Genomic DNA, 13,531 nt, shown 5'->3' with positions numbered 1-13,531 from the left:
TAATCCTTGCAAGGGTTCCCAAAGTCTGGGATCCACCTACCTCTCCAGCCTCATCTCTTGCTACTGCTTGCCTTGTGCTTAATATACCATCAAAGCACCAAGTGATTTGAGATTTCCTCTTCATATACCATGCCCTTTGGTGCCTCTTTGCTGTTTATTCTGCCAGAATGCTGTTCTTCTCTTTGTGAGGCATCCTCAAAAGATGGCTGCCATGGACTCATCCTCTGAGGCCATAGTCACATATCACTTCCTCCCCAAAGCCTTCACTGGCCATTACCCGTTTCCATGTTATGTTGATGCTTCTTCCCCAGTCTCCAGTTACTCCCATATCACTTCTCTCATAGCTTTTAATAAATTGTGAATGTATAGCCAATTCAGTTGTCTCTTTCCTTTCATTATTCTCTAGCTTTTTCATTGCCAACTTTTAATCCAGAGCTCAACATGGATTGATTCACAATAAATAATTGATGAGGAATTTCCCAATATCTCAGAGCTGATGAAATACCAGAATACAATTAAAGGCCATAGCTGGTTCTTCTACTCTAAGTGAGCTTTTGGCTTCATAATACAAAACTGTATTCTTCACTTCAAAAAAAAATTCAACTGTGTGTTCTAATGAGTAGATATAACACATCATTGAAATTTTTACTTTTCTTTTTTAAGTGAATTATAGAGAAATAACCTTAGATAATTAAGCAGAAACTTGTGGCAGATTTGAATAATTGTATTCACTTTTCACAAAGCAACCGATTTCTGCCAACACTTGGTATCTTAGTTTTAGATACTGAGAAGCTTGCTGAATTTCTACCATCTAAATAATTTGACCGTGGTTATGTTTTTTAACTCAACAGTAGACAACCATAGTTGAATATGTACTGCTATTTCTCTTTGCCTTCTTACTAGGGTTTGAATAAATTCCTGCCAAGATATCCTATTAATGTATATGATTTTAATAATCATTTTGCCAAATAGCTCATTTGGAAAATGTGAAATGAGGAGCAGTCTTCCACAGTTGTCCCATAATGTGATTTCAGTGAGTAATGTTCTTGTATGATGAGCAAATGATTGTCATCCCAAAAAGTCTCAAGGGACATGGATGTCATCTTAATAAAGAAATTAAAAGGTACATCTTTTCATGAGAAACCACGTAAATTTGTGGCCTGTCGCAGAAAATAGTTCTCTAATTGGTTTTGTGTGGTGGTGCAGCAGAATCATTTTCCCTAGATGTCACCCCAGCGAAGCAGCCCTGTACGTCATTGTCAACAGCTAGTGAAATCTCTCTAATAAGAGGGGAGTATGTAATGTGGTCAGCCTCATACAATAAAAAGTTGGTTTCTATTCCACTCCTCCAACTAATATTTTCAACTTAAGACTTTTTAAAAAAATCTATTGAAGAACAAACTAAACATGGAGATTAAAACCTTGTAATTATGGGAAAGTTCTTTAAAATTCAGATTTTAAGGTCAGATTTGTTGACTGAGCATTTCTATTTCAAATAGTCAAATAATTGTCCTGAATTCCCATGGATATGTCTCTGTAAAGCACCAAATATCTGAAATAAAACATCAAAACTCAATTTATGATGATCCAGATGTCAAACTTCCTGTGTTTATTAGATATCAGTGTGAGTGACCTTATTTGTTTTTTGGCATTTGCTGACATACTTTGCATCATGTAGTTTCATCTTCCTGAAAGAACTAAATTTGAAGGAAGTGAAGACTGTTGAGTTAGAAAAGGATCATGCACAGGTTATATGGGAATGCTGGAGTTGACACCTTGAGGCCCAAGCAGCTCCTAAAAAGGGAAGATAATGAGATTATCAGTAAAGAAAACATTCAATTTTTTTACCCTATTTCAAATATATATATATATGTATATGTATGTATATCATATGTGTATGTATATGTGTGTCATGTGTATATGATACATATGTTGTAAAAGTGAGCCTCATTTTGACATTGATATTTAGACACCATTCTTCTCTTCTTGAAAAACATGGCAAAAGATATTGTTTCTACTTGTGATCTTTGTGAACTAGGCAACTTGCTTGTTGACACTTGGTATTCATTTACATCAAATTATACTAGAGGGAAAGTTAATTTTGCTCCAAGAATCCATGGCCTTCAAAATAACTTTTCAGGTTCCCTTTGTTAAGAAATTTAAATTTATTTTATGAATGTATATGTGTTTTCCTAACTGCCTGATTAAAGATTACAAAGAAACTCTGGTTTTGCATCTCACATTAGCAGATGGTGGACAGATGGTTTAAATTAATATTAATTTTGGAAAACTTAGCTTAAATTGTTTATACTGAAGATTAAAAGTTGGAAAGCCAGCTAACATCTCCAGGGTTACTAGTACTTCCAAACCCAGCTGAAGAGTAAAATCCAGAAAATCAAAACATCCACTTTTAAAGAAATCCACATCTTACTCAGAGAGATAGATAAAACACAATGCCTTGATGTGGAAGAAAATTAAAATAAGAATGAGAAAGAGAAAATACAGATCCTAGAATGTAAAGAGCCTTGAAAACAGTGAGAATTTTATCTACAAATTGCTTTAAACTGATCAGTAATGATTTTTACATCAGAGAGACTATATGCAACAACTGCTTATTTAAAAAAATAATAATCTAGTGCTAACCAGAATGCTTTTACACATTTAGCCTTTATTCATTTTATTTAAAATTAATGTTACAGTTTCTCACCCCCCAAGAGAGATAGAGAAAGAAAAAGAGAGGGGATAAATATGTGTTTGTAATGAATTATAGACAAAAACTCTACCCGGCATACAGCCTATACTTCAGTAGGCCAGCAGCCCGTAGCTCATGCTCTCATAGCTGAATAGAGTTTTGTCTTTCCACTTAGATTTTGATGATGGTGGAAAATTTATAGAAAAAATTCAAAATATACTCTGATAATTATGTGTATCACAGACTGAATCTTTCATACATTCTCTGAACTTGAGTGACAAATTTAAAATAACCCTAAAGATATTTAGTAAAATTATTTCATTTAGTGAAAGGAGAAAAGTATGAATCACCACCTGTGAAAATACACAGCTTTGCCTAAAATTATGTCTTTTGCAAAATAAGAGAATTGATTTTTTTTCAATTATTCATCAGGCAGATGCTGGCAATTTTATTTAATTAAGCTGCTATGGTATAAGGCAGGTGTAATAAAATATGCCCAAATCCAGTTGAGTCCTTTTTCCTCTCCCCAGAGGGAAAAACAATTGAGTGGATTTTGTAGATGTAGCTTTGGGATCTGACAAGAATGAGTAGTCATTTCTAGCTTGCTCTCATTCTTATATTGGCCCCTCCTTATTAAGTAAATCAAGAGGAAATAGAGTGAATAAAATTTAAGTCATATGATTCAGTTTTAGAAAAAAATAATAGTGCATGTATCTCCATGTATATCAAAATCTTGAATGATGCTATAAAATTATAAAAGAGAAAACATTTATCTTTTTAAAAATGCACTCTAGATCATATGTTGAACATTGATATAAATGATTATTTTTTATATATCTTTATTGTTGAAAGTATTACATATGTCCCTTTTTTTCTCCATTTCCCTCTTCTCCCCCTCTCTGCCCCCAAGCTTTTACCAGAATTAGGTTGAAAATTATCCAAAACTTTATCCTAAATCTTTACCAAATTAAATTTAAGTTCTGTGATGCTGTTGAAGTTACCATAAATAATAAGCAAGAAGTCATTTATCTCAGAAAGCTACACAAACATACCTGCACACACACAGAGGAATGATAAGTTTAAGAGGAAAGTGTAGATGATCCTCCATTCTTCAAGGTCTAATTATTTATTGTTTTTCTAGAAGACAATAAATAGGTATCAAGGTATATAGGAGCATCTAAACTTCATGTGTGTTCTTGGGAAGAAAAAACTTATTAAATGCTATTATTTAATACTATCTGCATATTACATATAATTACAAGGAGTCTTAAAACAGTATTAGGTACTCCAAGCTTCATGAATCAGAATCAGGAAGAAATTGTATATTTGACCAGAACATTAAATCTTTTAATTAGTAAGGTTGGACAACATTAATGTATGAAAAGACCAAATGTCACCACCTCAACCATTTCTAATAACTTCTGAAAGCAGACTGAAGCAGATTCCACTTTCTGCCTCACACATCTGCTATATCACTATCCATCCACATAATACAATGTTTTCTTTACATCTTTATACCTCAAGAGGAACAAGATCCAACCAGATGTCTGGATTTTAATAAAAGTTGAATAAATATAAATGAATGAATGAATGAATTCTAATTTGACATTCTGTTTCAGTATGTGACCATGGACATGTTACTAAATCTTTGTGAGCCACTATTTTCTCATCTATACAAATGAAAATACTGGCCTTTTGTGATTTTGTTGTTAGTGTTGAATTAGGAATTCATCTATGAGTACCTACTTCATACCACATCTTCATTTATTTAAGTTAAAATAACTGTATCCAGCCAAAGCTAAGACGATACCAACTATGAAAAAGCTCTTGATGAAGTATAAATAAAAAAATCAATAGTGGAATGTCATCTTACCAATTTGATATTTTTGTTATTTGTTTATGTTATTGGAGAGAAAATATGAGAAATGTTTAAGTCAAGGGATTCTGAGTATATTTAAAGGATAATTTAAATATTTGGGTACTTAGTTAAAATAAAAATTTGATGAGTACACTACCTTAAACATTTTTAATTGATTTTTACAGAGAGAAAGGAAGGGGAAGAGAGAGAGAGAAATATTGATTTGTTGTTCCACCCATCTATGCATTCGTTGGTTGATTCTTGTATGTGCCCTGACAAGGGATCAAACCTGTAACCTTGATAGTATGGGGGCAGTGCTCTAACCAACTAAGCTACCTGGCCAGGGCTTATACTATGTTTTATTAATTCGTTAAGATTTCAGAATATTTAACTTCAAGCTTCTAGAGTTTTTTCCATTATCTTCCATTTTAAAAGGAAAATGTAGTGGACCTTTGAATGAAATGGATTTTTATTAAACTTTGCACGTTCCTAGATGTTAGTTACTAAGATCTAATTTTCATTAAAATATTGTCAAATTTTGGAGTGGGGGGACTGTTTACTTTGCTAACAAATGAGCTCATATTCTCATTTCTTTTAGGAAAGTACATAACATTTATTCTGGACCCTTACCAGTACCAGTCAGTGATGAAAAACCAGAAATTAAGCTTTCGAATGTTTAGTAAGAATATATTAAAGAAAGTATTTTCCATCCAAAAGTTGATGACCGATGATGACCTGAACGATGAGCTTCATGACTGCTATAAACTTTTACAAGGGAAATCTTTGGACCTACTCATGGAAAACGTGACGCAGAACCTACAACAAGTTTTTGAACCCAAACTATTTAAAACCACAAATTGGGACATGGCATACCTGTTGACATTCTGCAGCTCAATAATATTTGAGACCACATTTGCAACCATATATGGAAAATCTGTTGCTGGTGATAGGAAAGAATTTATTACTGAACTTAAAGATGATTTTTTTAAATTTGATGCCAAATTCATATATTTACTATCAGATATACCCATTGAGCTTCTAGGAAATGTCAAGTCTGTTCAAAAGAAACTTATAAAACACTTGACATCAGAAAACTTGGCTAATATACAAGGATGGTCAGAAGTTGTTCAAATGAGGCAAGATATCCTGGAGAAATACTATACATTCAAGGACTTTGAAATAGGAGGTAAGAAACTTCTGAATGATTACTTGTTTAAAATAGAATAATTTACAATAGACCTTTGAAATAAAAAGACAAAATGGCGACCTTGAAAAATTTTATGCTCGCTCTAATTGGCTAATGATAAAATGTTTTACTCTGAAACAACCCTCTGTGATAATTGATTTTTTTTTTTTTTTTTTTTTTTTTTTTGCTGAGGTGGTAAAACAAGATACTTAATGGTGATAATGAGAAAGAGTATAGCTAAGCTGCATTTACTCCTCTTATCTCATTCCCCCATCTCCCCACCCCCACCCCCCACACACATTACATTTTAAACTATTCTCATTAAGCAGAAAATTAGACTTCAGAAGCCTATTGGTCCTCATTAGCATGCACTGATCCTTGGCTGGGTCTGTGTCCTAACATCTTTTAATTAGCACACTGCAAATCTAATCAGTGTAATAAACGCTATTAATCTTCCTTTTCACTTATTTTCTCCCAGCACATCATTTAGGCTTTCTCTGGGCCTCTGTGGCAAACACTATTCCAACTATGTTCTGGACGATCTATTACCTTCTACGGCACCCAGAAGCTATGGCAGTGCTGCGTGACGAAATTGACCATTTGCTGCAGTCAACAGGTCAAAAGCAAGGGTCTGGATTTTCCATCCACATCACCAGAGAACAATTGGACAGCCTGGTCTACCTAGGTAATTTATTTTTAACTGTTATGAAGAAAAGAAGGTTACTTCTCTACTAACTCAGTTTATCACTCAAAGCTGTTTACCAAGAGGTGGAGGACACAGCTGTCTAATTGACATAATAACACCCATTTACATCAATTATAAATTATGTAGTTTATAGTTGTAGATACTTTCATTGCATGTAAACATTAAGGCCTAGGTAATTAACTATGCAAGGTATGCAAAAGACTAGACCAAAGCTTTGCAATTATTTGGAAAAAAAATAGTTTCTGCCTATTAAGTCATTTGATTCTGAGCATCTGTTGACATGCTAATGCTTTCCAAACACTGCTGCTCTATCTTGTCAAGAAAGGTATTTGGAGCTTGAAAAAAGAAGGTATTTCAGGAATGCAAAAATGTACAAAACATATTACACTACCCTAAAATGATGTCTATATTTTTATGCAGCAATTAGGATATTTTATATAGCTTAGAGTACATGATTCTCAAAAATGTAGTACAAGTGATTTCCACTGGAAGTTCATGATTTAAACACACTTGGGGGTGAAAAAGAAAAAAAAAAAAGCAAGGGAGAGAGCAAAGGAAAAGAAAAAACAAATTACTTCATGTGAAATGTCAATATTTTATAAAATACTACTGACCCAGTGCACGAAATTAGTGCACATTAAAAAGGGGATTAATTAGAGGAAATAATTTAATATTGCTATTTGCCCTTTCTCTATAATAGAAGTGTCAGAGATGAAAGAAAATTAGTAAAATGTATATGAAAACCTTCCTCCTGTCAGAGTCTGGGGCGCACCATGGGACTCAGAGTCAAGTCCCCGCCCACCCACATGCACCTCAAAATCATGTGAGACCCAGACCCGGCCACCCCCCCTGCATTGGGCTAGATCCAGACCTGGCTAGTCCCACCCTTGTCAAGCCCTGCCGGGCAGGGGGCGTAGCCTCAGGTCCCCTGGCCTGGCGCCAGGATGGGGGGCGTGGCCTGAGGCCCCCAGCCCAGACCGGGGCGCGGGGGACGTGCCTTGAGGTCCTCAATCAAGCCCCACAAGGTGGGGGACACAGCCTGAGGTCCCCTGACAAGCCCCATGGGTGCAGGGGAGGGTTTAGCCTCAGGTCCCTGCTGATTGCTCATTAAGGCTCCTTATGGGAACTTGGCCTCAGCTATGGGTGCCGCCATCTTTGTGATGGAGTGGTGGTCAATTTGCATATTCCCTCTTTATTATATAGGATTCACTGACTTATGAAATATGCATGGTCTCTATGTTAAATACATTTGAGGTCAGGAGTGACTAAGGTGTTTTTCTGTTTCTACATATACCTGTGTACCGGTGACATGAACTTTTGACGACGGTGAATTGCATTCTCCTTTGCTAGTTTTGATAAGACCACTGTGATTATGTGATGAACTTTATTTTTTAAAATATATTTTATTGATTTTTTTACAGAGAGGAAGGGAGAGGGATAGAGAGTTAGAAACATCGATGAGAGAGAAACATCAATCAGCTGCCTCCTGCACACCCCCTACTGGGGATGTGCCCGCAACCAAGGTACATGCCTTTGACCGGAATCGAACCTGGGACCCTTAACCGGAATCGAACCTGGGACTCTATCCACTGAGCCAAACTGGTTAGGGCATATGTGATGAACTTTAATTCCCAAAGTTAAATCCATATTGATGAGTTATCTTCTGTCCCTTCTGTATTGATATTTCATCCTATGGTTCATTTACTGTATAATAGTCCAAGTTCCTCCGGACCAATGGAGGAATAAGTCTTTATATTTCTCTGTTGCTTCACTCATTTGACAATGTAGGCAAGTATTTTAACCCATGTTGGCCTCAATTTTTTATCTTCTAAATATGTTCCAGGTTTTTTGGTGGGATCTTGTGCATGTGAAGGCCCTACAGGTCTTCACTGCCAGTTGGTTCCCACTGGTTAGGATAAAACCCATCAGAGGCAATAGCTAGAAGCTGGCCTTGTATTGACAGTTGGCTAGCTTGTTCAGTCAATTAGGGAAAATATGTCACCTTACAGTTTGCTGTTTGGAGCACATATTATCAAAGTTATTTTGAATTTTCTTCATGAAAGAAAATAATCCCACATTATTAAAATTCAAATATTATTTTATTTTTCTTTTGAGAATTAATGGGGAAGAAATGCACAAAATTTGTGTACAGTTCTGGACAGTTGCCTTCACATGGATACACAGTATATTATGAATAGAAGATTTGTGGTTCTGTGAAGATCAAGGTTGCATTTCCCACATATTCAGTTGCATTTTATGAATCAGATTATGTATATGAAAAGTAAAGCAAATAAACTTCAAGGAATAGGTGTTTGTATTCATAGACAGTTATTACTCATAAAACTTTAGTTGAAATTTATCACCTCTTTTTATTCAGCTTCTCATTGTTGAAAGAAAGGATCATTTTAAAAGTATAATATCAAAAGAGGAAAGTTTAAATTTATTTGACCAAAATAAATGGCAGGTTCCAGAGTTATAATTTGGGTTTATTCAAGTCCATAGCTAGCGCTAGAGCTTTTCATTTTTGGAGGACTCAAATTTACAGCTCACGGACCTTCACCAAATGAATAGCAATCCCACATGAGTGAGGATCCACCTGATTAAAGGCATGCCTTCCGTCATCTGGAAGGTGGACCTCTGTTTTCCACAACCTCGGTTACCAGCAGAGATCAGGTAACATTCATTATGAGAATTTAATCTTGTAGAAAATAGGGTGTGTTTTTACTTACATGAGATAGACTGTTTTATGCAGAGTGCAGCAAACTTTTCTATGACTCAGTAACACAATAGATAACCTCTGCATCTAGTCATAGCTCAACTGTATTTCTGTATATTAGAAGAGCTTGAGCTATATGTACAATAGGCAAAATTTATAGAATTAAGTATTTGCAGTGTACTGCCTGGTGTGAGTATATGTGCTTCTTATTATTATTTCCTTAAGGAAAGAGTTCTGTGTATTGTAAAAAAAGTTTATTTCCCTAACTGGTTTGGCTCAGTGGATAGAGCATCGGCCTGCAGACTCAAGGGTCCTAGGTTCGATTCTGGTCAAGGGCACGTACCTTGGTTTCGAGTACATCCCCAGTAGGGAGTGTGCAGGAGGCAGCTGATTGATGTCTCTCTATCACTGATGTTTCTGGCTCTCTATCCTTCTCCCTTTCTCTCTGTAAAAAATCAATAAAATATATTTTTTAAAAAATGTTTTTATTGTTGAAAGTATTACAATTTCTTTTTATAGAGATATCATGAATTTTTATTATTGTAAAAAATAATCACAAGGATGAAATGAATACTGTGTTTTTGTTTTTTTGTTTTTTAACCAAGACAGAGAATTTTGTTATTACTACAGGAGAGGGACAAGAGATACTGCATATCAGCATACATTTATTAAACAGCAAGATTGAAAAGGAAAGTTAAAATGCCATAGAAAAGGATGTCTTATTCCTAAACAAAAATGATTTCTCTAGAGCAGACAAGAAGGCAGTACCCAATGGGGTACAGGTGATGCAAATCATTGTGCACATCTTACTGACATTTTTGGCCAATCCTGTAGGCCTCAAACGTATCAAATTTCCTCTGACATCAATATACACCTAATGTCAGCAAAAGTTAAAATGTGTAACATAGATTAGGTTTTTAAATATCAAGCTCAAAGCAATCGTCTGTTGTCAGCGGTTATAATGGATTTATGCTTGTATCCAATGCTCTCAAAAATATTTCTTTAAAACCATTCTATCTTTCTCTTAAAGAAAAATGTAACTTTATATTTTTACATATTTATATACTTATTAGAGGAACTCTGTTTATTATGACCTCACTAAAATGTTATGTAAATTTAGCAAAGATCTCTACCATTAAATTTAAATGTAAATTTAAAATAATTTAGTAACTATAGTGGGGTTACTTGGGGGAGTCTAAATCTAAATAGAAAGAGTTGCTGATAAAATAAAAGTTTGAAAAACTCTAAGAGAAAAGTAAGAGATAATACAAGGAGTGGAAGTCTCAAAATTGACATTTTGATTAATAGATAGCAAATAATCTTGAGTCCCACTTCTTCAAGGTTTACCGAAATAATGTATATAAATAACTTAATAAAAAGTATGGGTTCAATGAACATTATCTGTTGTTATCACCAAGATGATATTTAACCTCGATGTCACCCCTACAGTGTTTATATTGTTTTCTTTATTTTCAAGTATCTGTGAGCCAAGCTGGTATCAAATTCAGGTCTGCCTTACCCCACAGAAGGGTATCTTCTGCTTAGCACACATGAAAAGAGCAACTGAACTCTTAAGTAAGAATGTAAGGCAAAGTGGGTTATAACTCCTGAACTGCTCAGATGAATTTCAGGCACCCAATTTTGTTCAATGAGATACCTTGAAAATCAGAAAAGCTGCAAATGTGGTCCAAGTGAGGAATATTGGAATAAAAGGAAGTGCCGTAAAACTGGGGCTCAGCAAAATCTTAATACTCTTTTAAAAGAGGAGATTGTGTATTATAGTAACTCTAGAATTATAAGCTTGCTGTGATCTTCAGTAAAATTCTATAAGACATTTCTAAGCCCATTTTTTGTGAGTAGTTGGGAGGGGACAGAAAGAAACGATTAGTTGGAAAAAATAAAGATTACTAACAAATAGTGATTATTAGGCATAGTCCATATTAACTCTATTGATGATTTCAATATTTCAAAGCAACTTAATGGACTTATGTTGTTTTATGTGATCTTCCCCAAGATACTTGGGGGACTGGGGCAGCTATTATTTTGCCCTTATTTATACAGATGATAAAATTCTCAGGGTGCTAAATGACTTCCCTCAGGTCATGGAGGTAAAGGAGAGAGACAGGACTTTAACTTGGGTTCTCTGTCCACACCCAGCCTTTTCCCCTCAGACCTGCCTGACACAGAAATCACTGGAGTCCTTTTCATTGTCTGAACTGAGAGGGAAGAGGAAGTCTTTGTATCATGATTCAACAAAGCCAGCCATGCTATTCACACGGACAAGATCTGAAAATGTGGGCTAGGTGATGATAGAGTTAACTTTATTTTTTATTTCAGGATGAGACATTAGGAACAACAGTATTAATCATTATTTTACTATGTAGCAGGCACTGTATTAACTGCTTTATGTAATTAGCTTATTTAATCCTCAAGAGTTATCTTTAATTCTTGGGTAACAAGGTTCAGAAAGATTAACCACCCCAAATCATACAACTAGATAGTGGAGAAGCCAGAAATTGATGCCAGGCCTAACTTCAGTGCTAAACTATAAACACTGTCACTTCCTGGAAAAATGCTCTAGAGACATACCAAAGACCTAGTTTTTGTCTGATATGTATCACTAATTCTCAAATATAATTGGGTTTGAGTGTGAAGTTGGGGCTAGAGGTTCACATCAGAATTTTATGGAGTTTTTTTTTTTAATAAAAATAAACTTTGCATTTTAGAATAGTTTTAGATTTACAGAAAAGTTACAAAGATAATAGAGTTTCCATATATCCCTGACACATGGTTTCCCTCATTATTAACATGTTAGTGTGGTATATTTGGCACAATTTTGGGTACTATATTGAAAAAAACTTATTTAATGTTATAAAATGTTTGTATTTGAGAAATTAAAATTGTACATCATTTAGTCAACAGTAGGAAAGTTTACAAAATCCTCTCTTCCAGTGGGGATGCACAAGCAGTATCAATTTTGCTTCATATTAGAAACTTCTAACTGGAGCTGGGGGGAGTGGCATCTTCCATAAAAGGGTACATAGGTAGTGAAATTTGTGGAGAGCAGCCACGGTGTTAGGACAGGTTCAAGCCTTGGACTAATGAGAAGGCACAGTCCACTCATTGCCACGTGCAAAGCCCTCCCTGCACAATTACAGCCAACAGCTAGAGTTGTAAGCTTGAACCTATGGTCCGAACACGTGGCCCCACATGCCTGAGTGATGTTGGCTTGATAGAGTTCAGGTGCATGTAATTGAGTAGGATCAAAACCCACAAGAATGTTGTAAATATCTTGACCACACCCTTAACTTTGCCTCGTGGCATCTGGCTATAAAATAAAGACAGGGCTTGTAGTCCATGGCACTGTCGCTAGCTCTCCATCAGAGAGGACAGTGTCCCACCACGACCCAGCTTTCATTTTCCTGTCTGTCTTTTCTTAATCCTTCACCACCCCCACTCAGGTTCACTCTTGGCTGTGCTGGTGTGGCACAGAAAATTTTATACATAATATAAGGAAACATTGGTTAAAAAGTAAAATATACTGATTTGGATGTTTATCACATTTCCAGCTCAGCACAAAGCTAAGAGGGTTAGATAATCTAATGAATGCTGGAAGCAGGAGTTGAAAGGATTGAAAGGGAAATTTAATGAGAATGCAGATTATTGTATTTAGGTCTGAAAATCAACTGCGTAAGAATAGGACGAGGAAATGTGTGGCTGAGTAGAAAAGGGTTTAAAGCCCTGGTTCTCAGCCTGGATTTCACATTGGAATCATCTGGGAAGTTTCAAAAATACTCAAACCCAGTCCCACCCACAGAGTTCTGATGTCAGGGGCCTGGGTGCAAGCTCATGATTCTGATGTGCAATCAAGGTTTAAAGGCACAAATGTAAAGTGTTTATGAATGCATTGGTTCTGATTGCATTGATCTAGGATGGAACATTATTAGTATTACTAGTGACCGGGTGCATGAAATTCGTGCACATTAAAAGGGGATTAATTAGAGGAAATAATTTAATATTGCTATTTGCCCTTTCTCTATAATAGAAGTGTCAGAGATGAAAGAAAATTAGTAAAATGTATATGAAAACCTTCCTTCTGTCAGAGTCTGGGGCACACCACGGGACCCAGAGTCAAGTCCCCGCCCACCCACATGCACCTTAAAATCGCATGAGACCCAGACCCGGCCGCCCCCACCCCCAATTGGGCTAGATCCAGACCCAGCCAGTCCCACCCTTGTCAAGCCCTGCCGGGCATGGGGGGTAGCCTCAGGTCCCCTGGCCTGGCGCCAGGGCATGGCCTGAGGTCCCCCGTCAAGCCCTGCCAGGCGGGGGGACGCAGCCTTAGGTCCCCCGTCAAGCCCTGCTGGGTAGGG

At 36.1% G+C, this 13,531-nt stretch overlaps 1 protein-coding gene across 2 annotated transcripts in view; it reads left to right on the top strand.

Moving 5' to 3' along the window:
* CYP7B1 (cytochrome P450 family 7 subfamily B member 1) overlaps window positions 1-13,531 on the top strand; it is a 437,344-nt gene that overhangs the window by 406,734 nt on the left and 17,079 nt on the right. For both annotated transcript variants that reach the window (XM_080647030.1, XM_080647029.1), the window contains exons 3-4: window positions 5,149-5,736; window positions 6,215-6,421. In XM_080647030.1, coding sequence (XP_080503156.1) covers window positions 5,149-5,736; window positions 6,215-6,421 — 795 coding nt within the window. The remainder of the gene's footprint in view (window positions 1-5,148; window positions 5,737-6,214; window positions 6,422-13,531) is intronic.

The sequence above is a fragment of the Plecotus auritus genome (assembly GCF_963455305.1).
Source record: "Plecotus auritus genome assembly, chromosome: 11".
Classification (NCBI taxonomy): Eukaryota; Metazoa; Chordata; class Mammalia; order Chiroptera; family Vespertilionidae; genus Plecotus; species Plecotus auritus.
Note: the sequence above shows the minus strand (reverse complement) of the source record. Positions and strands in the feature narration are given on the sequence as shown.